Source organism: Pseudophryne corroboree, chromosome 2 (assembly GCF_028390025.1).
Source record: "Pseudophryne corroboree isolate aPseCor3 chromosome 2, aPseCor3.hap2, whole genome shotgun sequence".
NCBI classification, from domain to species: domain Eukaryota; kingdom Metazoa; phylum Chordata; class Amphibia; order Anura; family Myobatrachidae; genus Pseudophryne; species Pseudophryne corroboree.
In genome coordinates this window covers 886,328,601-886,355,875 of record NC_086445.1, presented here as the reverse complement: position 1 = coordinate 886,355,875, position 27,275 = coordinate 886,328,601, and the positions used below count along the sequence as shown (strand labels likewise).

Here is a 27,275-nt window from a genome sequence, read left to right as displayed (position 1 = left end):
AGGAGAAATAGCTTCCAACAGTTCAATGATTCAGGCAGAGTGGTGTATTAGAGTCTATATGGATGGTAATTGATAGATGTAGGTCGTATACAGGTACGCACCGTACTCACATGTGCGGTGTGCATGAACTGTTCATAAAGGTATCTTTCTCCTCCTTACGTGTCGTGGATTCCCTCACTCTTCTTTCCTTTTTCAATCGCCGCTCATAAAACAGAGAAGGGCAGAGAAAGGGGGTGCAAAAACCCCCAAAGGTGTAATACGTTCAATATACGATTATCAGGATGATATGTGTAAAGCTAAGAAATCGATATTATATCAGGAACATACCCAACTTACATCAAAATAAGCGGGTTGCTCATATAAAGGTATCTTTTCACAAGTACTGATGAAAAAAGAGGGTCATGCGTACCCCAAACTCACGTTCTGTATATATCACATAGGCACATCAATGTTTCTTTAGCGGATTATTTCCTATTCACCCCCTTCAGTGCTATTGTCGAGGCCACAGGATGCTCGGACCCTCACAAAAGAGAAGAGCAAGGGGGTACAGAGACCCCAATAGTGTAATACGTTCGATATATGGCTACCAGAAAGGTGTGCAGGAAATGAGGAGGTGATACAAGATCCAGAACGTACCAAACTTACATAGACATAAGACAAGATAATCTTATAAAAGTATCTTTCAGAAGTATTAATAGTGTGGGGGTGATGCGTACCCCAAACTCACGTTCTACAGATGTTATGCAGGCACGTCAAGGTTTTCTTTAATGGATCCCTTCCTATTTTCCTCTTCTATACTGTCGCTGAGGCCACAGGATACACAAACCCTCACAAAGGAGAAGGTTTCATGATAATGTGTCCATTTATTGTAAATAATTAAAAAGACATTTTCTAAAAAGTCCTCATAAAATAATCAAAACATCAGATTTATATTATGAGTCACCATGTACATAACAGAGGAAAACAACCCAATATTGGGAGGTAGTTATAGAAAAAAACACAGACCTGGGGTGTGGTAACTCCGGACTCCCACACTCCAAAGGGCTGATCTCCTGGATATTGGGGTGTCCCTCCTTTACCACCAACGCGTTTCAACTAAACAGTCTTTGTCAAGGTGTCTTTTTTTCATCAGTACTTGTGAAAAGATACCTTTATATGAGCAACCCGCTTATTTTGATGTAAGTTGGGTATACGACCTACATCTATCAATTACCATCCATATAGACTCTAATACACCACTCTGCCTGAATCATTTGAACTGTTGGAAGCTATTTCTCCTTGTGTTTGGGACTTTATTACAGCCGTGTTAAAAGTTACCATTATTTTACATTCTAAAACTGGCGGATAGCGCAGTAGAAGGCGTACCATTGTATTGTTTGTGGCTGACATATAAGATTGAGTGAATAGTGACTGGGATACGGTTGGTGTAATAAGCAAGAAAATATATCTTTCTAAAGAATGATATAGTTTCCTAAATTCTGAAGGTGTATCATATAATGTGCTCATAATATTTAATTTTATTTCTTTTTAACTTCCCCCTTGATGCTGGACATGCCCACTATCTGGAAAGTGTTGGGGGGAGGGTGCTGCTGTGCAATTTCAGGTGAAAAAGTAAAGTATTATCTCCCAACTCCATTACACACAGCTAGAGCTCCAGGGTTGTTAAATCCCCTCTCCTATGAACTTTGCATTCACATGAATGGAAAATTCATGGTTGGAGGGGCTTTGACAATTGGAACAATGCCCATCCAAACAGAAGAGAGTCATCTGGGGGCAGCAGGGTGACCTGACAAAACCAACAAGATCTGGTAAGAAAAACTTTGTATTTTATTCCTCCTAATTGCACCAAAAACTAAATTAGCCACCAGGGGCCATTTTCGGAGGGTTGCCTAATTTTTGGGGATTTCTTGAAGAAGAAAAAGGGAGCACAAGTGCAGGACTGTAACTAGGGGGCGGTGCCACACATGGCGCAAGTCCGAGTGGTCGGCACTTCACTGTAACTTGTGAGGTGCCTGGAGGGCAGCCAGCTTAGGACACACCTGGCATTCAGCATCCTGCTCCTGGTTCCCTCTTTTATGACATCATAACATACAATGGATCATGTTGGATCTGCACTACAGACAGTTTTGGAGAACAATCAAAGCAACAAAGAATATAAAAAAAATATTATTATTTTACACTGAAGAGGGCACATTATTATGCCATTTCTAAATTAAATTATTATTAATTATTAATAATAACAATTATTACTATAGAAGGCACCATAACATTCCTAACGCAAACAGAGAAATCAAGAGGTATATGGTGACTGAAAATCACAGAGAAAAATACACAATAAGTATATCCTGTGAAACACCTACTGTATATTAAATAATAACCCTGACGCACCTAGCCACCTCAGGGTACAGAATATAGGGATAGCAATCTGAGTGAGATACACGAAATGGAAGTCACGCAGTAGCTGTATATGCACACACACAGTCACATGTACAATGCAGAAATTATGACATGCAATAAAACTGCACTGTACTAGCAATACTAAGTATAGCTATAGAGACTTATATATCAATGCACAGTAAAGACTGGATGTATATCACAGGGTACTTGTACTATATAACCCTGACTAAATGCACTGTTTCTTAACTAACACTGTCAGCAGACATGTAGAATACTTAAGTGTCCTGTAAAATGCACAGCGCTGACATGCAGGCGGCTTTACACAGGAGGATTTGCCCAAACAGTCCCAGGATCAGCTCAGCATGCAGGAAATGGCGCCCAAACGCTGACAGGGAGTGAGGGAGAGAGAGAGATGCAGCTCCAGGGCGGGAACATTTACTCTAAATGGCGCTCTGGGGCTGGGGGAGGGGCTACAGGTCAAAGCCTTATCCCCTTGCTGTACTTCACCACCGGTTACTGTGGGCAAAGTAACAAACGGTTTTTAGTAATACCGACCCGTGCCCTTGCCCTGGTGGTCTAGTGGGGTCCCTGTACTACCACAGTGTCCATGCCAGCGCGCGCTGCCCGCCTCCCACCGGCCGCGCCGGATCGTGGTTTCCAGCGGGTCCCGCCTGGGGTTCCCTCTTACCTCCTCCCAAAGTGCGGCCACGTGATCCTGGAGAGCTGCGGCGGGGTGTGTGACTAACTGAAGCAAACCGGAGCCTCCACTGTAAGTAACCAGCAACCAGGGCGTGGGAGTATACAGGGGAGGTGATGGAGCTGCAGCAGGAGATGTCTGACTGACATCTATCACTCACAGTGTCTCTGCTGCAGCCCTTGAAATCTTCAAAGTTCTTTTAAGAAAAGCTCTTCTGAGGGCTGCTGGAGCAGCCCCCCTGTTGTATGCCTGCACTGCATGGCACCAACTACAAAACTGAGCTCCTGTGCACGGAGACGGGATTATAGAGGAGGCGGCGCTATGCATTCTGGGAACAGTCAAAGCTTTTAGCCTGTTGGTGCCTCGGATCAAGATCTTACTCTACACCCCAATGTTATTCCCTGTGGAGCCCAGTGTACCCCGCAGCAGAAATATATGTGTATAGAGAGAGAGAGAGATTAGATAGATAGATAGATAGATAGATAGATAGATAGATAGATAGATAGATAGATAGATAGATTGTATATAGGTGTATGGATATATTATAGGGAGAGAGAAAGATGTCATGGCCAGCATTAGTTACATTAGTGGGTCCTGAGAGTGCCGCAGTATTTCTGTTCCGCCAGTGAATACTTTTATCCCAGCTGTTGGGGGGCATGTTATGTTCCTGTGAGTGAATGTTTTGCATACGTTAGACATGCCCCCAAGGAGGTGCAGCCATGGTGCCAACATGATGTGGCCACACACCCTCACCTTTTTTCGCAAGCTTTGTCCCTGCATGCAATTATTGATACATCCTTGCGATGTAATCAATAATGGCATTGCGGATTCGTTCAAATTTATCACCTCACATCCGCATCCTCAGATGCGGATGCTGATAAATTGTCCCCTCTAAGCTTTGATACATCTCCCCCTCAGTCCACTCGGTGTAACTATTACAGCAGTTAACTAATTAGAAAATGATCAATGACTAGAAGAAACTTGAGCTGCAAAGGCATCATCCTTTCATAGACAGGTTTGATAGAAGATTTATTTAGATTGGGAAATAACATTCAGCTTATTCCCGTACAAAGTGTGTAGTAAGCTGGAACTGGGAAGATGAGTTTGTTGTTTGTTCATTGACAAATAGAACATGACATTCTCACTGTAGATGTTGACTGTGAACAACATGTGAAGCTAAATGTAATAACCTCTGAGTTGCTGGAGGTTCGGGACTTTGTACAAGTCTGCCCGTTTTTTTCTAAAGCATCAATAATTTACAAAGCAAAACTAGGTCTTAACTGTTATCAATAAGGGACCCATTTATCAATAATCGGGACTTAGACCTGATAATTGTAATTTCTTATCGCTGTGAAAGGCTGCAATATGAAATGATATACCCCACAAATGTATAAAATCTCACACGTAGGGACAGGGGCTCCAAAAGAGACCGTCCCTGCGATGTGTTTGGAGTGAAGTGATTGCATCAGTGGTATATCAGTTCTTCAGTACACACAGTGTATATCATGATATCTCCTACTTTGCAACTTTAAAGACTTGGGGGGTGTTATTCAGTAATACTGGGGCCCCCCCATCGCAGAGCAAGGGCACCCAGCATGCTAAATGGCCTGCCTAGTGGCTGCGACCCGCCCCTGTTTCTCTGACGTCCTAGTGGATGCTGGGAACTCCGTAAGGACCATGGGGAATAGCGGCTCCGCAGGAGACTGGGCACAACTAAAGAAAGCTTTAGGACTACCTGGTGTGCACTGGCTCCTCCCCCTATGACCCTCCTCCAGACCTCAGTTAGATTCTTGTGCCCGGCTGAGCTGGATGCACACTAGGGGCTCTCCTGAGCTCCTAGAAAAGAAAGTATATTTTAGGTTTTTTATTTTCAGTGAGATCTGCTGGCAACAGACTCACTGCTACGAGGGACTAAGGGGAGAAGAAGCGAACCTACCTGACTGGAGATAGTTTGGGCTTCTTAGGCTACTGGACACCATTAGCTCCAGAGGGATCGAACACAGGACCCGACCTCGATCGTTCGGTCCCAGAGCCGCGCCGCCGTCCCCCTTACAGAGCCAGAAGCACGAAGATGGTCCTGAAAATCAGCGGCAGAAGACTTCGGTCTTCAACAAGGTAGCGCACAGCACTGCAGCTGTGCGCCATTGCTCCTCATGCACACCTCACACTCCGGTCACTGATGGGTGCAGGGCGCTGGGGGGGGGGGGGGGGGGGCGCCCTGAGCAGCAATATTAACACCTTGGCTGGCAAATTAATCACAATATATAGTCCTAGAGGCTATATATGTGAAAAATACCCCTGCCAGAGATCCATAAAAACCGGGAGAAAGTCCGCCGAAAAAGGGGCAGGGCTATCTCCCTCAGCACACTGGCGCCATTTTCTCTTCACAGTGCAGCTGGAAGACAGCTCCCCAGGCTCTCCCCTGTAGTTTTCAAGCTCAAAGGGTTAAAAAGAGGGGGGGGGGGCACTAAATTTAGGCGCAAATCTGTGTATTATAGCAGCTATAAGGGAAAAATCACTGTGGGTAATGTAAATCCCTGCATTATATAGCGCTCTGGTGTGTGCTGGCATACTCTCTCTCTGTCTCCCCAAAGGACTTTGTGGGGTCCTGTCCTCAGTCAGAGCATTCCCTGTGTGTGTGCGGTGTGTCGGTACGGCTGTGTCGACATGGTTGATGAGGAGGCTTATGTGGAGGCGGAGCAGATGCCGATAAATGTGATGTCGCCCCATGTGTGGGGCCGACACCAGAGTGGATGGATAGGTGGAAGGTATTAACCGACAGTGTCAACTCCTTACATAAAAGGCTGGATGACGTAACAGCTGTGGGACAGCCGGCTTCTCAGCCCGCGCCTGCCCAGGCGTCTCAAAGGCCATCAGGGGCTCAAAAACGCCCGCTACCTCAGATGGCAGACACAGATGTCGACACGGAGTCTGACTCCAGTGTCGACGAGGTTGAGACATATACACAATCCACTAGGAACATCCGTTGCATGATCTCGGCAATAAAAAATGTGTTACACATTTCTGACATTAACCCAGGTACCACAAAAAAGGGGTTTTATGTTTGGGGAGAAAAAGCAGACAGTGTTTTGTTCCCCCATCAGATGAGTGAATGAAGTGTGTGAAGAAGCGTGGGTTCCCCCGATATGAAACTGGTAATTTCTAAAAAGTTACTGATGGCGTACCTTTTCCCGCCAGAGGATAGGTCACGTTGGGAGATATCCCCTAGAGTGGATAAGGCGCTCACACGTTTGTCAAAAAAGGTGGCACTGCCGTCTTAGAATACGGCCACTTTGAAGGAACCTGCTGATAAAAAGCAGGAGGCTATCCTGAAGTCTGTATATACACACTCAGGTACTATACTGAGACCTACAATTGCCTCAGCATGGATAGTGCTGCTGCAGCGTGGTCTATTACCCTGTCAGGACAGGGATACTATTTGCTAACCATAGAGCATATTAAAGATGTCGTCTTATATATGAGGGATGCACAGAGGGATATTTGCCGGCTGGCATCCAGAATTATTGCAATGTCCATTCTGCCAGGAGGGTATTAGGGACCCGGCAGTGGACAGGCGATGCTGACTTTAGAAGGCACATGAAGATTCTGCCTTTTAAGGGTGAGGTATTGTTTGGGGATGGTCTCTGGGACCTCGTATCCACAGCAACAGCTGGGAAGGAGAAAATTTACCTCAAGTTTTCCTCACAGCCTAAGAAAGCACCGTATTATAAGGTACAGTCCTTTCGGCTTCAGAACAGCAAGCGGGTTAAAGGCGCTTCCTTTCTGCACAGAGACAAGGGAAGAGGGAAAAAGCTGCACCAGACAGCCAGTTCCCAGGATCAAAAATCTTCCCCCGCTTCCTCTGAGTCCACCGCATGACGCTGGGGCTCCACAGGTGGAGCCAGGTGCGGTGGGGGTGCGTCTCGGGAACTTCAGCGACCAGTGGGCTCGCTCACAGGTGGATCCCTGTGTTCTGCAAGTAGTATCACAGGGATACAAGCTGGAGTTTCGGGGCGACTCCCCCTCACCGTTACCTCAAATCAGCCTTGCTTGCTGCCCTCGTGGAGAGGTAGTACTGGCGGCAATTCACAAGCTGTACTTCCAGCAGGTGATAATCACGGTACCCCTCCTTCAACAAGGCCAGGGTTACTATTCCACAATGTTGTGGTACCGAAACCAGATGGTTCGGTGAGACCCATTCTAAAATTGAAATCCTTGAACACTTATATACGAAGGTTCAAGTTCAAAATGGAATCGCTCAGGGCGGTTATTGCAAGCCTGGACGAAGGGGATTACATGGTATCACTGGACATCAACTGACAACAATGCTTACCTGCTTGTCCCCATTTACCCTCCTCACAAGGAGTACCTCAAAATTGTGGTACAGGACTGTCATTACCAATTCCAGACGTTGCCGTTGGTCTGTCCCCGGCACCGAGGGTATTTACCAAGGTAATGGCCGAAATGATGTTACTCCTTCAAAAAAAGGGAGTTATACTTATCCCGTACTTGGACGATCTCCTTATAAAGGCGAGGTCCAGGGAGCAGTTGTTCGTCGGAGTAGCACTATCTCGGGAAGTGCTACAACAGCACGGCTGGATTCTGAATAGTCCAAAGTCGCAGCTGGTTCCTACGACGCGTTCCTACGTTCCTGGGTATGGTTCTGGACACAGAACAGGAAAAAGGGTTTCTCCCGGAGGAGAAGGCCAAGGAGTTGTCATCTCTAGTCAGAGACCTCCTAATACAAATACAGGTGTCGGTGCATCAATGCACGCGAGTCCTGGGAAAGATGGTAACTTCTTACGAAGAAATTCCATTGGGTAGGTTCCATGCAAGGATCTTCCAGTGGGATCTGTTGGACAAGTGGTCCGGGTCGCATCTTCAGATGCATCGGCTGATAACCCTGTCTCCATGGGCCAGGGTGTCGCTGTTGTGGTGGCTGCAGAGTGCTCATCTTCTAGAGGGCCGCAGATTCGGCATACAGGACTGGGTCCTGGTGACCACAGATGCCAGCCTTCGAGGCTGGGGGGGCATTCACACAGGGAAGAAACTTCCAAGGACTATGGTCAAGTCAGGAGACTTCCCTACACATAAATATTCTGGGACTAAGGGCCATTCACAATACCCTAAGTCAGGCTAGACCCCTGCTTCAACACCAGCCGGTGCTGATCCAGTCAGACAACATCACTCCGGTCGCCCATGTAAACCAGCAGGGCGGCACAAGAAGCAGGATGGTGATGGCAGAAGCCACAAGGATTTTCCGATGGGCGGAAAATCATGTATTAGCACTGTCAGCAGTGTTCATTCCCGGAGTGGACAACTGGGAAGCAGACTTTCTCAGCAGGCATGACCTCCACCCGGGAGAGTGGGGACTTCATCCAGAAATCTTCAAAATGATTGTACACCATTGGGAAAGGCCACAGGTGGACATGATGGCGTCCCGCCTCAACAAAAAGCTAAAAAGATATTGCGCCAGGTCAAGGGACCTTCAGGCGATAGCTGTAGACGCTCTGGTAACACCGTGGGTGTACCAGTCGGTGTATGTGTTCCTTCCTTTGCCTCTCATACCCAGGGTATTGACAATACTAAGAAGGAGAGGAGTAAGAACTATACTCGTGGTTCCGGATTGGCCAAGAAGAGCTTGGTACCCGGAACTTCAAGAAATGATCGCAGAGGACCCATGGCCTCTGCCGCTCAGACAGGACCTGCTACAGCAGGGGCCCTGCCTGTTCCAAGACTTACCACGGCTGTGTTGGACGGCATGGCGGTTGAACACCGGATCCTAAAGGAAAAGGCATTCCGGATGAAGTCATTCCTACGCTGATTAAGGCTAGGAAAGATGTGATCGCAAAATATTATCACCACATATGGCAAAAATATGTTGCTTGGTGTGAGGCCAGGAAGGCCCCAACGGAGGAAATTCAACTGGGTCGATTTCTACACTTCCTACAGTCAGGAGTGACTACGGGCCTAAAATTGGGTTACGTTAAGGTCCAGATTTCGGCTCTGTACATTTTCTTCCAAAAAGAACTGGCTTCACTGCCTGAAGTTCAGACTTTGGTTAAGGGAGTGCTGCATATTCAGCCCCCGTTTGTGCCTCTAGTGGCACCGTGGGATCTCAACGTGGTGTTGGATTTCCTGAAGCCGCATTGGGTTGAGCCACTTAAATCCGTAGAGCTAAAATACCTCACGTGGAAAGTGGTCATGCTGTTTGCCTTGGCGTCGGCCAAGAGTGTATCAGAATTGGCGGTTTTGTCATGCAAAAGCCCTTATCTGATTTTCATATGGATAGGGCGGAATTGAGGACTCGTTCCCAATTCCTTCCTAAGGTGGTATCAGCTTTTCAGGTGAACCAACCTATTGTGGTGCCTGCGGCTACGTGGGACTTGGAGGACTCCAAGTTACTGGACGTAGTCAGGGCCTGGAAAATATATGTTTCCAGGACGGCTGGAGTCAGGAAAACTCGCTATTTATCCTGTATGCACCCAACACGCTGGGTGCTCCTGCTTCTAAGCAGACTATTGCTCGCTGGATCTGTAGCACGATTCAACTTGCACATTCTGCGGCTGGACTGCCGCACCCTAAATCTGTAAAAGCCCATTCCACGAGGAAAGGGGCTCTTCTTGGGCGGCTGCCCGAGGGGTCTCGGCTTTACAACTTTGCCGAGCTGTTACTTGGTCGGGTTCAAACATTTTTGCAAAAGTATACAAGTTTGATACCTGGGCTGAGGAGGACCTTGAGTTTGCTCATTCGGTGCTGCAGAGTCATCCGCACTCTCCCGCCCGTTTGGGAGCTTTAGTATAATCCCCATGGTCCTTACGGAGTTCCCAGCATCCACTAGGACGTCAGAGAAAATAAGATTTTACTCACTGGTAAATCTATTTCTCGTAGTCCGTAGTGGATGCTGGGCGCCCGTCCCAAGTGCGGATTGTCTGCAATACTTGTAGATAGTTATGGTTTAACTAAAGGGTTATTGTTGAGCCATCTATTGAGAGGCTCAGTTATTATTCATACTGTTAACTGGGTATAGTATCACGAGTTATACGGTGTGATTGGTGTGGCTGGTATGAGTCTTACCCGGGATTCAAAATCCTTCCTTATTGTGTCAGCTCTTCCGGGCACAGTATCCTAACTGAGGTCTGGAGGAGGATCATAGGGGGAGGAGCCAGTGCACACCAGGTAGTCCTAAAGCTTTCTTTAGTTGTGCCCAGTCTCCTGCGGAGCCGCTATTCCCCATGGTCCTTACGGAGTTCCCAGCATCCACTACGGACTACGTGAAATAGATTTACCGGTGAGTAAAATCTTATTTTTGCCCGCGCTGCTCCCGCAACGCTCCGTTGCCACCCTGTGAACGCCTCTGCCTGCCAATCATATGAAACAGTGGAAACTACTGTTTTCATGTGTTTAACAAACCCACAATGATGAACAGACAGAGTCGGACTGACCCACAGGAGTACAGGAGGAACCCCCCAGTGGGCCCCACTGTCTGGGTGGAGGTGGGGCGGCACCTCCTCCTCTAGGGATAAGGATCCAGACTGTGCACTTGAATTATTCATTATACATGTTACCATATACTGCACATGACTATGGCTCATTTTCTATAGTGCACTGCTGTTATTAATCTGGTGCATTATCATGTCACAAGCAGTATTTACTGTACTCAGAGCCGGCCTTAGCTATAGGCAGGCTAGGCATTTGCCTAGGGCATTCAAGCATGTCTAGGGGCATCCAAGCATGTCCCTGCAGTATCTCATGCTGAGAGGGACAGTCCGCAAACTAACTGTTACTTTCCAAATGTATTCAATCAGTACTTGTATACACTGCTGTTTACATTTGTCAAAAAAAATGCACACTGTGCCTTAAACTTCCTCGGACATGCTTGAATGCCCCTGACTTGTGAGACCTCAGACAGACAGCAGAAGCCCAGTAAATGCAATTCCTGGACCTGTGACATTTTTACTGACTATATAAGGTTATTACTGGATGGCTTCTTATGATAACGCATGTGTATTTTGGAAGACTGCTTCACAGAAACCTGACATCACCTATACTGCTTGTGCACATGTGAGAGGGGGACCCTGCCATCCTGTGTGTGTCCCTTATCCCTGTGCAAACCCCAGGTGTCTGCAGGGACATAACATGGGCAGTGTTCTCCCCACACTTTATTTCCTAGTCAGTCCATACCGTAAAATTCCCCTGCCATCTAGCACTGTAACGTGGTCAGTAAGTTGTGTTGTGCTATTTCTATATAAAACATCAGTGCAGCGTGACTTTCGGACACATCAGACTGGAGGGCAGAGCATTTAGCTCCCACAGTATAAAGTAAAGGGCATGCAGTTAACGGGAGTAACAGACACCAGCAAACACACTGAATAGTGAAGAGAATGGACAGTTTCTACATGTTTGATACTGATCTTTTTGTATAACCAGCAAGTGTGGCAGTATCTGTGGCAGTATATGTGTATTATGGGCATTACTAATGTGGGGCATATGTGTAAGGTGCATTACTGTGTGGCATTATGTGTATTATGGGCATTACTAATGTGGGGCATATGTGTTAGGTTCCTTTACTGTGTGGAATTATATGTATTATGGTCATTACTGTGTGGCATTGTGCAGAGTTGACCTGGCCCACAGGGTAACCCCCGGTGGGCCCCACTACCTGAGCGTTGCAGGTACAGATGCAGAACTAGCGGCGGAGCTAGGGGGCACCAGACAAAATTTTGCCTAGGGCATCAAATTGGCTAGGGCCGGCTCTGACTGTACTATATAAATTTATCATGGTGTCCAGCCCAAGCACTCTTTAATGGTTAGCCAAGCCTTTGTGGTGGCTGGCCATACCCCCTCTAAAGAGTGGCACACCCCTAAATATGGGTCCATACCACTGCATCCCCCTAGTGGGCCCAACATGCCCCAGTCTGACACTGTGAACAGACTATTATGTGGTTTGCAATGAGGAATATATCTTGTGCACGCGCCGCTGCCGGCATACTGAAGGCCGGGATCCCGCTTTCAGGATCATGACAGCTGGGATCCATTTATACAACCTTTGGTAGGATGTTTATAGAAAAAAAGGAAATGAGAGACATAAACATTTTTTAAGTTTAGGCTTGGCTTGGGACTGGCCTAATCCAATTCTGAAGTCGGGGGATTTCTCTCATTTACAGCAAATTTCACATATAGTACATAAGGGGTGACATTTGTGAAAACTGGTGTCCTGGAAACAGGCGATGTAACGCAGGGTAACCAATGTATTTTTCCAGTAACGTTTACAGTATTAAAACAAACCTCTATAACACATATCTGCTTTTAGGGCCTTATTTAGCTTCAAATATAGCAAAACTACAACTGCTATCTCTTGCATGCTGGGGGCCACCCAGCACAGGGCAAGGCTGTCCAGCATGCTAATGGTGGCGAGTGATGCGATCGCAATACAATTGCGATTACATGGCTGATTTAGGGTAGCTCTCCTGCCTCCTCAGCCTGGCTGCGAAGGCAGTCGGCCCACCAACATGTTTTCAGTCGCAGTGGCCGCATGTGATGTCACGTGGCCGCCCTGAACCCGTTTCTGACGGCACGCCCTCGCAACGCTGAGTCGTGAACACCTCTATCTGTCGATTAGGTAGAGGCGTTCGCATTAGATGAGATCCATAATGAGTAAGGCCCTTAGTCACAACTTCCAATTTTACATAATATCGTTGTGACTGTGAGCATGGTGTTTGACAAATCTGGAATGTGTCTCCATTTGTCCCAGATGTTGCCCATCACAACTTTGCTATGGGTCCAGATATTCTAGTTAAACCCCTGCTTTTTGACCTGAAAACTGGACCTGAAGAATTATAATATAGCCCTCAAATTGTGCGGTCAATCGGGATACAGATGTAGTTGTTTAGCAACTGATCCAGAATTATAACAAACAAATTCCAAACTGTTCCCTTTTATTGAACCTCCATTTGATGGTCAGCAGTAGATGGGACGAAATAGGTCTAGATGAACGTGAAACTTAGACTGTGAACAAATGCTTGAATTTCCTTAACAGCATACAGAGTAGTCTACAGTAAAAAGTCTATCAAATATAAAAATAATCAGTGCAAAACATTAACAGCAAATGAACCCTGAACCTCACGTTTGGATGTACAGGGCAATTGAAAGAATATTCCCACAATGAGCTTACAATGCTGTCCTGGAAGATTAACTATTCTGTTAAATACAAACTATGTAACACTAAAAAATACCATCAAACTTCTCAACCATACATTTGTTTAGAAAAAAATAAAAAATAGAGGCAATCATGTACAGTATTACCATTGTGTAATACAAGCATCGTACCATCCAGACTTCAGAGTTTAGTACAGTACATCGGAATCAACTTTGCAAACTGATTGGGGGTGCTGTAAAATGACATGCATAGACCTAGGTATTTCCAGCACAAACATTAGGGGAACTCATGTACCCACAGCACCCACAAAGCTATATCCCAGTGGTTCTCAAACTGTGTGCTGTGGCACCCTGGGGTGCCTCGGGGCACTTGCAGGGGTGCCTTGGATAGGTGGTCCAGGACCAATTCAAATTATTTATGGTCAATGTAATAGGCAAAACCAGTTCTGGTGGCTGTCAAACATAAAGTATGTGGACAAACAGAAGCAAATCCTGTCCCTCACCACACAACTGAGCCTAAGGATGACATATAAACACAATTAACTTAATTTTATGTTTCTTTCTAAAATTTTTCAAAAAGAAACCTTTGGCCTAAGGGTGCTGTGAAAATTATTCTGACACTCTAGGGTGGCGTGATTCAAACAGGTTGGGAACCACTGCTATATCCTATAGCTTTGTATCTCCTTACTTTTGGTACTTTTAAATTGCAGTTATTATCTTAATTTAGATTGTAAGCTCCAGCGATAAATCTATTGCTTATCTTATTTTATTGTTATCGTGGAATGATGAATTGTCTCTTTATATTATACAATGTGGACAGAATGAAAAGTATTATGCGTCGCACCTGGTTTGTGGCTGTATCACTGTTATGTAGTGTAAATGTAGAGAACTATAAGCACTTTTTCATACATTGTTTTAAACCAATGTGCTTTGTATTCATTAAAAACAAGTTCAGTATCATGCTTTATGGTAATAACACTCAAAGGTATAAGAACATTAAAATACAATAGCATTGCAGTAATTTAACAAGAGTAAATCAAGCTGAGATGTTGTTTATACAGCATATATAATTGTTTCTATTGTGACGATTAAACATACAGAGGAATGTAGACACTATGACGCTCTTTAATATGTCGACATTCACAATATCATAGGAGCCGCCAGTATGTGGTCTGTAAAAATATTGAAAAGATTAATGTTGACACCTTAAAAATGTCAGCATTGACAGAAGCTCAACATCAGAAATGTCAACATTGTCGTAGGGGTAAATTTACTTAGGTGATAGTGTTTTATAGGCCCTACACACTGGCCGATTTTCTGAAAGATATGAACGATCTCGTTCATAAATGAACGAGAACTCGTTCATATCTTTCAGTGTGGAGACTCCAGCGATGAACGATGCGCGGCCCCGCGCTCGTTCATCGCTGGTCTCCCGTCGGATGTGCATGCAGGCCAATATGGACGATCTCGTCCATATTTGCCTGCACTTCAATGCAGCCGCGTGACGGGGGGAGTGAAGAAACTTCACTCCCCCCGTCACTGCCCCCCCGCCGCCGGGTCGCTCGTCGGCCATATCCGCCGTCGGGCAGCTCGGCGGCGGGTCGGCCAGTGTGTAGGGCCCCTTAGAACTGGTGATGTTGCTCATAGCAACCAATCAGATTTTACTTAACATTTATCTAGCTGCTATTAGAAAGTAATAGATAGAATCTGATTGTCTGCTATGGGCAACATCACCAGTTCTAAAAAACTCCCACCTTAGTAAATTTACCCCATAGGGTGGTATTCAATTATTTTCACCCCGTTCCACGGAACCGGTCTGAAGATCGACAGTGTCTAGGTCAACAATGTTTAGGTCGACCACTATAGGTCGACAGTCACTAGGTCGACATGGATGGAAGGTCGACAGGGTTTCTAGGTCGACATGTGCTAGGTCGACAGGTCTAAAGGTCGACATGAGTTTTTCACATTTTTTTCTTTTTTGATTTTTTTCATACTTAACGATCCACGTGGACTACGATTGGAATGGTAAAGTGTGCCGAGCGAAGCGAAGTCACCATGCCCGAAGCATGGCGAGCGAAGCGAGCCATGCGAGGGGACGCGGTGCACTAATTTGGGATCCCGGTCACTCTACGAAGAAAACGACAAAAAAACCAAAAAAATCCTCATGTCGACCTTTAGACCTGTCGACCTAGCACATGTCGACCTAGAAACCCTGTCGACCTTCCATCCATGTCGACCTAGTGACTGTCGACCTACAGTGGTCGACCTTAACATTGTCGACCTAGACACTGTCGATTTGATGAACCACACCCCCGTTCCACACCCGTTCTGTTTCTGCTGATGGTCGTGGTATAATCATTTCATCTCGCTACCCCCGGAGTAGCGAGGGCACCCAACCCTTTACGCAGCTAAACCTGATTACTATGGGCGGGATATGCGCGATAACGGGGTCACTTTAGAAAGGAGAATGGGCGTGATATATCATTTGAATACCGCCCATAGGGGGATATTCAATTGTTTGAAAAGTCAGTTGGGTATCTGTTTTTTCCCATCGAATAGACAGGAAAAAAACAGACACCCAACCGACTTTTCAAACATTTGAATTTCCCCCTAATAGTGTCTAAATTTCCATGAGGGTTAGGGTTAGGGTCAGCCTTAGTGTTAAGGTTGCCATTACTGTTAGCGGACATATATGGGCGATTCTCCGCGATGCACAGGACAGCTACACAAAATCAAACTACATACTGCTCCAAAATACCAAGATTTTAGTGGGTCTTTAAGTTATAGGGTAAGGCACTGCTACTAAGCAATTACGTTTTCATATGACAACAATTTCTTAACAGACCAGTTTAAAAGAAAAAAATAATTAAAAGCGTGTTATGCACGAGGCTTTATGTTCCCTCTCTGGAGAATCACCCTAATACTGTTCATAAAATAAATAAATATTAATATGATAAATCGATAGTGCTATAATGTCTTTGAATACGGGCACTCATTCCGAGTTGTTCGCTCGTTATTTTCCTTTGCATCGGTGCGATTTTCCGCTAACTGCGCATGCGCAATGTTCGCACTGCGGCTGCGTCAAGTAAATTTGCTAAGAAGTTTGGTATTTTACTCACGGCATTACAAGGATTTTTCTTCGTTCTGGTGATCGGAGTGTGATTGACAGGAAGTGGGTGTTTCTTGGCGGAAACTGACCATTTTATGGGTGTGTGTGAAAAAACGCTGCCGTTTCTGGGAAAAACGCGGGAGTGGCTGGAGAAACGGGGGAGTGTCTGGCCGAAAGCTGGGTGTGTTTGTGACGTCAAACCAGGAATGAAACTGACTGAACTGATCGCAGTGGCAGAGTAAGTGTCGAGCTACTCAGAAACTGCAAAGAAATTTCTATTCGCAATTTTGCGAATCTTTCGTTCGCAATTCTGCTAAGCTAAGATTCACTCCCAGAGGGCGGCGGCTTAGCGTGTGCACTGCTGCGAAAAGCGGCTAGCGAGCGAACAACTCGGAATGAGGGCCACAGTCTTATATATTGAGATGTGATCAGTTGTTACTTCATTTTTAAATAGGTAAAGTGAATAAGTTAAGCCCTGATCCACTGCCCACCAGGGAGGTATGCCTACTGCATTTGAATTTAAATGACACTGCCAGATCTGACTGGTTGGAATGAAAATCTGTTAATGGATGAGAGCATTTGTTTCCAAGTACTGGAACACTGGAAACTGTTCATACAAATTGGTTAAATCCGTGTTGCTTCCCCATGGCACCTGTATTTGGCTTGCATTGTGCTTGGAACAGCACCCTGCACCCAGAGGCACTAGTGATGAGCGGGTTCGGTTTCTCGGAAACCGAACCCCCCCGAACTTCACGCTTTTTACACGGGTCCGAGGCAGACTCTGATCTTCCCGCCTTGCTCGGTTAACCCGAGCGCGCTTGAACGTCATCATCCCGCTGTCGGATTCTCGCAAGGCTCGTATTCTATCGCGAGACTCGGATTCTATATAAGGAGCCGCGCGTCGCCGCCATTTTCACACGTGCATTGAGATTGATAGGGAGAGGACGTGGCTGGCGTCCTCTCCGTTTAGAGTAGACTAGAGAGTAGTAGAGACACTTGATTTACTAATTTTGGGGAGCATATTAGGAGTACTACTTGCTGATAGTGTGACCAGTGACCACCAGTTTAATTAATCCGTTCTCTGCCTGAAAAAAAACGATACACAGTGTGACACAGTCACATACCATATCTGTGCTCAGCCTCAGTGTGCTGCATCATCTATGTAATACTGTATATCTGACTGTGCTGAGTGCTCACTGCTCACACAGCTTAATTGTGGGGGAGACTGGGGAGCAGTTATAGCAGGAGTACATATTTTAACAGTGCACACTTTTGCTGCCAGAGTGCCACTGCCAGTGTGACTGACCAGTGACCACTGACCACCAGTATATTGTGATTGTCTGCCTGAAAAAGTTAAACACTCGTCGTGTGGTGTTTTTATTCTATAAACGCATTCTGCTGACAGTGTCCAGCAGGTCCGTCATTATATAATATATACCTGTCCGGCTGCAGTAGTGATATATATATTTTTTTTATATCATTATCATCCAGTCTATATTAGCACTGCAGCAGACGCAGTACGGTAGTCCACGGCTGTAGCTACCTCTGTGTCGGCAGTCGCTCGTCCATCCATAATTGTATACCACCTACCCGTGGTGTTTTTTTTTTTTCTATCTTCTTGATACTAGTAGCTTACTTTAGGAGTCTGCAGTGCTGAGCTGACAGTGTCCAGCAGGTCCGTCATTATATAATATATACCTGTCCGGCTGCAGTAGTGATATATATATATTTTTTATATCATTATCATCCAGTCTATATTAGCAGCAGACGCAGTACGGTAGTCCACGGCTGTAGCTACCTCTGTGTCGGCAGTCGCTCGTCCATCCATAATTGTATACCACCTACCCGTGGTGTTTTTTTTTTTCTATCTTCTTGATACTAGTAGCTTACTTTAGGAGTCTGCAGTGCTGAGCTGACAGTGTCCAGCAGGTCCGTCATTATATAATATATACCTGTCCGGCTGCAGTAGTGATATATATATATATTTTATATCTCATTATCATCCAGTCTATATTAGCAGCAGACGCAGTACGGTAGTCCACGGCTGTAGCTACCTCTGTGTCGGCAGTCGCTCGTCCATCCATAATTGTATACCACCTACCCGTGGTGTTTTTTTTTTCTATCTTCTTGATACTAGTAGCTTACTTTAGGAGTCTGCAGTGCTGAGCTGACAGTGTCCAGCAGGTCCGTCATTATATAATATATACCTGTCCGGCTGCAGTAGTGATATATATATATTTTTTATATCATTATCATCCAGTCTATATTAGCAGCAGACGCAGTACGGTAGTCCACGGCTGTAGCTACCTCTGTGTCGGCAGTCGCTCGTCCATCCATAATTGGATACCACCTACCTGTGGTGTTTTTTTTTTTTCTATCTTCTTGATACTACTAGTAGCTTACTTTAGGAGTCTGCAGTGCTGAGCTGACAGTGTCTAGCAGGTCCGTCATTATATAATATATACCTGTCCGGCTGCAGTAGTGATATATATATATTTTATATCTCATTATAATCCAGTCTATATTAGCAGCAGACGCAGTACGGTAGTCCACGGCTGTAGCTACCTCTGTGTCGGCAGTCGCTCGTCCATCCATAATTGTATACCACCTACCCGTGGTGTTTTTTTTTTTTCTATCTTCTTGATACAAGTAGCTTACTTTAGGAGTCTGCAGTGCTGAGCTGACAGTGTCCAGCAGGTCCGTCATTATATAATATATACCTGTCCGGCTGCAGTAGTGATATATATATATATTTTTTATATCATTATCATCCAGTCTATATTAGCAGCAGACGCAGTACGGTAGTCCACGGCTGTAGCTACCTCTGTGTCGGCAGTCGCTCGTCCATCCATAATTGTATACCACCGACCTGTGGTGTTTTTTTTTTTTCTATCTTCTTGATACTAGTAGCTTACTTTAGGAGTCTGCAGTGCTGACAGTGTCCAGCAGGTCCGTCATTATATAATATATACCTGTCCGGCTGCAGTAGTGATATATATATATTTTTTATATCATTATCATCCAGTCTATATTAGCAGCAGACGCAGTACAGTAGTCCACGGCTGTAGCTACCTCTGTGTCGGCAGTCGCTCGTCCATCCATAAGTATACTAGTATCCATCCATCTCCATTGTTTACCTGAGGTGCCTTTTAGTTGTGCCTATTAAAATATGGAGAACAAAAATGTTGAGGTTCCAAAAATAGGGAAAGATCAAGATCGACTTCCACCTCGTGCTGAAGCTGCTGCCACTAGTCATGGCCGAGACGATGAAATGCCAGCAACGTCGTCTGCCAAGGCCGATGCCCAATGTCATAGTACAGAGCATGTAAAATCCAAAACACAAAATATCAGTAAAAAAAGGACTCAAAAATCTAAAATAAAATTGTCAGAGGAGAAGCGTAAACTTGCCAATATGCCATTTACCACACGGAGTGGCAAGGAACGGCTGAGGCCCTGGCCTATGTTCATGGCTAGTGGTTCAGCTTCACATGAGGATGGAAGCACTCAGCCTCTCGCTAGAAAAATGAAAAGACTCAAGCTGGCAAAAGCACAGCAAAGAACTGTGCGTTCTTCGAAATCACAAATCCACAAGGAGAGTCCAATTGTGTCGTTTGCGATGCCTGACCTTCCCAACACTGGACGTGAAGAGCATGCGCCTTCCACCATTTGCACGCCCCCTGCAAGTGCTGGAAGGAGCACCCGCAGTCCAGTTCCTGATAGTCAGATTGAAGATGTCAGTGTTGAAGTACACCAGGATGAGGAGGATATGGGTGTTGCTGGCGCTGGGGAGGAAATTGACCAGGAGGATTCTGATGGTGAGGTGGTTTGTTTAAGTCAGGCACCCGGGGAGACACCTGTTGTCCGTGGGAGGAATAGGGCCATTGACATGCCTGGTGAAAATACCAAAAAAATCAGCTCTTCGGTGTGGAAGTATTTCAACAGAAATGCGGACAACATTTGTCAAGCCGTGTGTTGCCTTTGTCAAGCTGTAATAAGTAGGGGTAAGGACGTTAACCACCTCTGAACATCCTCCCTTATACGTCACCTGCAGCGCATTCATCATAAGTCAGTGACAAGTTCAAAAACTTTGGGCGACAGCGGAAGCAGTCCACTGACCAGTAAATCCCTTGCTCTTGTAACCAAGCTCACGCAAACCACCCCACCAACTCCCTCAGTGTCAATTTCCTCCTTCCCCAGGAATGCCAATAGTCCTGCAGGCCATGTCCCTGGCAATTCTGACGAGTCCTCTCCTGCCTGGGATTCCTCCGATGCATCCTTGCGTGTAACGCCTACTGCTGCTGGCGCTGCTGTTGTTGCTGCTGGGAGTCGATGGTCATCCCAGAGGGGAAGTCGTACTCGTAAGACCACTTTTACTACTTCCACCAAGCAATTGACTGTCCAACAGTCCTTTGCGAGGAAGATGAAATATCACAGCAGTCATCCTGCTGCAAAGCGGATAACTGAGGCCTTGGCATCCTTGGCGGTGAGAAACGTGGTTCCGGTATCCATCATTACTGCAGAGCCAACTAGAGACTTGTTGGAGGTACTGTGTCCCCGGTACCAAATACCATCTAGGTTCCATTTCTCTAGGCAGGCGATACCGAAAATGTACACAGACCTCAGAAAAAGACTCACCAGTGTCCTAAAAAATGCAGTTGTACCCAATGTCCACTTAACCACGGACATGTGGACAAGTGGAGCAGGGCAGGCTCAGGACTATATGACTGTGACAGCCCACTGGGTAGATGTATGGACTCCCGCCGCAAGAACAGCAGCGGCGGCACCAGTAGCAGCATCTCGCAAACGCCAACTCTTTCCTAGGCAGGCTACGCTTTGTATCACCGCTTTCCAGAATACGCACACAGCTAAAAACCACTTACGGCAACTGAGGAAGATCATTGCAGAATGGCTTACCCCAATTGGACTCTCCTGTGGATTTGTGGCATCGGACAACGCCAGCAATATTGTGTGTGCATTAAATCTGGGCAAATTCCAGCACGTCCCATGTTTTGCACATACCTTGAATTTGGTGGTGCAGAATTATTTAAAAAACGAGAGGGGCGTGCAAGAGATGCTGTCGGTGGCCAGAAGAATTGCGGGACACTTTCGGCGTACAGGCACCACGTACAGAAGACTGGAGCACCACCAAAAACGCCTGAACCTGCCCTGCCATCATCTGAAGCAAGAAGTGGTAACGAGGTGGAATTCAACCCTCTATATGCTTCAGAGGTTGGAGGAGCAGCAAAAGGCCATTCAAGCCTATACAACTGAGCACGATATAGGAGGTGGAATGCACCTGTCTCAAGCGCAGTGGAGAATGATTTCAACGTTGTGCAAGGTTCTGCAACCTTTTGAACTTGCCACACGTGAAGTCAGTTCAGACACTGCCAGCCTGAGTCAGGTCATTCCCCTCATCAGGCTTTTGCAGAAGAAGCTGGAGACATTGAAGGAGGAGCTAACACAGAGCGATTCCGCTAGGCATGTGGGACTTGTGGATGGAGCCCTTAATTCGCTTAACAAGGATTCACGGGTGGTCAATCTGTTGAAATCAGAGCACTACATTTTGGCCACCGTGCTCGATCCTAGATTTAAAACCTACCTTGGATCTCTCTTTCCGGCAGACACAAGTCTGCTGGGGTTCAAAGAACTGCTGGTGACAAAATTGTCAAGTCAAGCGGAACGCGACCTGTCAACATCTCCTCCTTCACATTCTCCCGCAACTGGGGGTGCGAGGAAAAGGCTCAGAATTCCGAGCCCACCCGCTGGCGGTGATGCAGGGCAGTCTGGAGCGACTGCTGATGCTGACATCTGGTCCGGACTGAAGGACCTGACAACGATTACGGACATGTCGTCTACTGTCACTGCATATGATTCTCTCCCCATTGAAAGAATGGTGGAGGATTATATGATTGACCGCATCCAAGTAGGCACGTCAGACAGTCCGTACTTATACTGGCAGGAAAAAGAGGCAATTTGGAGGCCCTTGCACAAACTGGCTTTATTCTACCTAAGTTGCCCTCCCACAAGTGTGTACTCCGAAAGAGTGTTTAGTGCCGCCGCTCACCTTGTCAGCAATCGGCGTACAAGGTTACATCCAGAAAATGTGGAGAAGATGATGTTCATTAAAATGAATTATAATCAATTCCTCCGTGGAGACATTGACCAGCAGCAATTGCCTCCACAAAGTACACAGGGAGCTGAGATGGTGGATTCCAGTGGGGACGAATTGATAATCTGTGAGGAGGGGGATGTACACGGTGATATATCGGAGGATGATAATGAGGTGGACATCTTGCCTCTGTAGAGCCAGTTTGTGCAAGGAGAGATTAATTGCTTCTTTTTTGGTGGGGGTCCAAACCAACCCGTCATTTCAGTCACAGTCGTGTGGCAGACCCTGTCACTGAAATGATGGGTTGGTTAAAGTGTGCATGTCCTGTTTATACAACATAAGGGTGGGTGGGAGGGCCCGAGGACAATTCCATCTTGCACCTCTTTTTTCTTTCATTTTTCTTTGCGTCATGTGCTGTTTGGGGGGTGTTTTTTGGAAGGGCCATCCTGCGTGACACTGCAGTGCCACTCCTAGATGGGCCAGGTGTTTGTGTCGGCCACTAGGGTCGCTTAGCTTACTCACACAGCAACCTCATTGCGCCTCTTTTTTTCTTTGCGTCATGTGCTGTTTGGGGAGTGTTTTTTGGAAGGGCCATCCTGCGTGACACTGCAGTGCCACTCCTAGATGGGCCAGGTGTTTGTGTCGGCCACTAGGGTCGCTTAGCTTTCTCACACAGCTACCTCATTGCGCCTCTTTTTTTCTTTGCGTCATGTGCTGTTTGGGGAGTGTTTTTTGGAAGGGCCATCCTGCGTGACACTGCAGTGCCACTCCTAGATGGGCCAGGTGTTTGTGTCGGCCACTAGGGTCGCTTAGCTTACTCACACAGCTACCTCATTGCGCCTCTTTTTTTCTTTGCATCATGTGCTGTTTGGGGAGTGTTTTTTGGAAGGGCCATCCTGCGTGACACTGCAGTGCCACTCCTAGATGGGCCAGGTGTTTGTGTCGGCCACTTGGGTCGCTTAGCTTAGCCATCCAGCGACCTCGGTGCAAATTTTAGGACTAAAAATAATATTGTGAGGTGTGAGGTGTTCAGAATAGACTGAAAATGAGTGGAAATTATGGTTATTGAGGTTAATAATACTTTGGGATCAAAATGACCCCCAAATTCTATGATTTAAGCTGTTTTTTAGGGTTTTTTGAAAAAAACACCCGAATCCAAAACACACCCGAATCCGACAAAAAAAATTTGGTGAGGTTTTGCCAAAACGCGTTCGAACCCAAAACACGGCCGCGGAACCGAACCCAAAACCAAAACACAAAACCCGAAAAATTTCCGGTGCTCATCACTAAGAGGCACCCTGTAGAGCTGCACAGATTTTCCTTATCCTGTAAAGCTACCTGGAGCATTCTATAGACGTGACTTATTTGATGGTGAGTCTGGCCCAGGGCGACTGTCTAGTACAAAAGATGCCTGAGAATGTGTATTTACACCTCCAGTCAATGCAATATGAACCTCTACTCTGGCGACACCCCCTCACTGAACATGCCAATGTGAGAACGCCCTGTTACAGCCCAGTTAAACCCCTTCAGCACAAGTGGAGATGTAATTGACATGCATACAACTCAACATTGCCAATACTTCCACACGCCTCATTCTAATGCCTGTGCAGTGCGAAAACATGCACCATACCATACTTGCCTACCTGACCCTCTCCATGAGGGAGAAATTGTTCTGTTCCTGGACTTTCCTGGTAATGTATGATTGCCATCACCTGTGGTGAGCTAGGTAATTGATAAGAAAGGAGTTTCACCACAGGTGATGGCAATCATACATTACCAGGAAAGTCCAGGAACAGAGCATTTTCTCCCTCATGGAGGGGGTCAGATAGGCAAGTATGCACCATACCCTCTGCAAGCGGACTGACGTCATCAGCTCCGTATTAGTCAGTGCCCCCTAAGGACATTAGCTGGTTGTAACAACTGACTGTAACTATGCTACAACTTCACAGTTACTAACTTATGGCACAGTGTTTATCATGTACTTACCTGATAGGTTTATGCATAAAAAACACAGACAACACGCACACACACACACATGCACGCAATGCAAAAATTACAAACCGCCCAGGTGTAAGAAACGGGTAAGACAGTATATATCATTGCAAATAATGTGCTAATAAAAATGTGTTTTAGTCAAATCTGACATAGACAGACAAATAGATAGATAGATAGATAGATAGATAGATAGATAGATAGATAGATAGATGATAGATAGATAGATAGATAGATAGATAGATAGATAGATAGATAGATAGATACATAGATAGGCACCTTACCTTTGAACGAATGATCAGTGGTAATGGTAACAGCAGAAGTGGTGTTGCAAACAAAATAAAAAACCTCTTGCAGCTCAAAAGTTGTTTCACACATGGTGCCATCATATGGAGCAGTAGTATAGTAGTATGGAATATGGGGTCACTATTGGATTCTGGCAAGGCTGACACACAAGGTGGCAGTGTCCTTGAAGTTCTCAGAAGATGTATGTGATCCTCCTAGGATTCCTCGCATTGATATAGTGCTGAGTTAGACAGTGGGAGGTTATCAAGGTGTGTTTTGTAAAATCCACTAGGTAGCTGCATTTCTAATGTAAGGTCACAGTCCAACTTCACTTTCCACATGGATGGGAGGAGAAGAATCCCTCTGCAGTTCTGTCAGCCGGTCTGTATCATCACAACAAAAGATAAATGAGTAGGTTACATCCCAAGATCCTCATTGGCTAGATGCATATTCAGTATGGACAAATGTTCTGCACTTAAATTACAAAGTACAACATAACACTATGGTTGGGACCTTTTAAGTACACATCAGCAAGCACATATCCATTATTGTAAGATGATGTGGCCTGAAACCTCGCTCCTACTCTACGTGTCACAGATATCCAGAAGAGTTCAGTTAAAGTTATGCTGGGAACTTTCCAAGTACATCATTGCATCAGTACACACTTTGTAATGTGTTTGGTAATGTAGTTTAATGCCATCTACTGGACAATGGGGGTAATTCTGAGTTGATCGCAGCAGCAAGTTCGTTAGCAATTGGGCAAAACCATGGCCCTCATTCCGAGTTGTTCGCCCGCTAGCCGCTTTTCGCAGCATTGCACACGCTAAGCCGCCGCCCTCTGGGAGTGAATCTTAGCTTAGCAGAATTGCGAACGAAAGATTCGCAAAATTGCGAATAGAAATTTCTTAGCAGTTTCTGAGTAGCTCGAGACTTACTCTGCCACTGCGATCAGTTCAGTCAGTTTCGTTCCTGGTTTGACGTCACAAACACACCCAGCGTTCGCCCAGGCACTCCCCCGTTTCTCCAGCCACTCCCGCGTTTTTACCAGAAACGGCAGCGTTTTTTCACACACTCCCATAAAACGGCCAGTTTCCGCCCAGAAACACCCACTTCCTGTCAATCACACTACGATCACCAGAACGAAGAAAAAACCTCGTAATGCCGTGAGTAAATTACCAAACTTCTTAGCAAATTTACTTGGCGCAGCCGCAGTGCGAACGTTGGCCCTCATTCCGAGTTGTTCACTCGGTAATTTTCTTCACATCGCAGCGATTTTCCGCTAATTGCGCATGCGCAATGTTCGCACTGCGACTGCGCCAAGTAAATTTGCTATGGAGATTGGTATTTTACTCACGGCATTACGAGGTTTTTTCTTCGTTCTGGAGATCGGAGTGTGATCGGAGCGGAAACTGGCCGTTTTATGGGAGTGAAATAAGGCCGCTGGAAGGGTCACTTACAACAGCAAAATCTAAGCACCCTTTTCAATATTTTTTACTGTATGTGCACACGACAAGTGCAGCTACCTATTTCAGGGTACACTCCCACTTCACCATCCATGTAAAATCAGTCTGGGTCTAGTTTTGTGGTTTGGTGGATTAATCTGAAATAACAGTGAAATAAAGCAAAAATTTCACTTCAATGTCCAAACTACTAAAGTTTTGGAAGCAACTAAATGACTGATATGTTTAACCTCATTTATAGACCATCCTAATGACCCCTCACTGTAATTTATTACAAGTCCATTGTGCGTTTGCATATTTTCATGACATAGGGGCTCATTCAGACCTGGATGCTGCTATGGCAGCGGTCGCAGGCTGAAGCCCGGTGAAGTGTGCGCATGTGCAGCAGCCGAACTGCGCGTGCGCACACGGTGAGATGTGATGGCATCTAACTTGTGCGATCGCCTCTGCCTGTTTGAGAGGCAGAGGTGGGTGGGAGGGGGCATCGTTGTGGCGTTGGGGGGGAGAGCATTGTCCAGACTGTTTGTGGGGCAGGCCGCGGTGGCTGCGTGACATCACACAGAGCCACTGCGACCTGAAACAGGGCGGGCAGCCGTCTGCCTGCGCAGGCAGAGAGCTATTCTAAACGTATAAAAGCATCGCCGCCGTGTGATGGTCTCGCATGCGTGCGGGGGAGGAGGGTCTGGATCCGGCATGCGGGGCTGACGCGCCCTGTGCTGGGCGTCACCCGCATGTCAGAGTAATTGACCGTAGATGTGCTTTTTTCAGCACATCTGTGATCAACACTCAACCGGCTCCATAGTTTGACACACACTAACACATCCATTTTCCTGCAAAAAGGCACATAGAAGATGTACTGACCATTATAAGTATAAGAACAAGAACATATAGAAGTCCTGGCCTTAAGGACTTCTGAGTTGGTAGAGACACCAGGTCTTTGAAGTAGAGAAACAGCTGTGTGCCATTGTCATATCTATAATGGGTGCAGGGTGTATGGTGCACAGGCCCATGGGTCAAGAGGGAGGTCCCATACCACACACACTGCAGCATCACAGATGGCACATGGCT

At 46.1% G+C, this 27,275-nt stretch overlaps 1 protein-coding gene across 1 annotated transcript in view; it reads right to left on the bottom strand.

Moving 5' to 3' along the window:
* Positions 1 to 25,327, bottom strand: part of SLC13A5 (solute carrier family 13 member 5) — a 223,572-nt gene extending 198,245 nt beyond the window's left edge. Inside the window, exon 1 of the mRNA XM_063955993.1 lies at positions 24,747 to 25,327. Coding sequence (XP_063812063.1) covers positions 24,747 to 24,851 — 105 coding nt within the window. The 5' untranslated portion in view covers positions 24,852 to 25,327. The remainder of the gene's footprint in view (positions 1 to 24,746) is intronic.
* Positions 25,328 to 27,275: the final 1,948 nt, after the last annotated feature.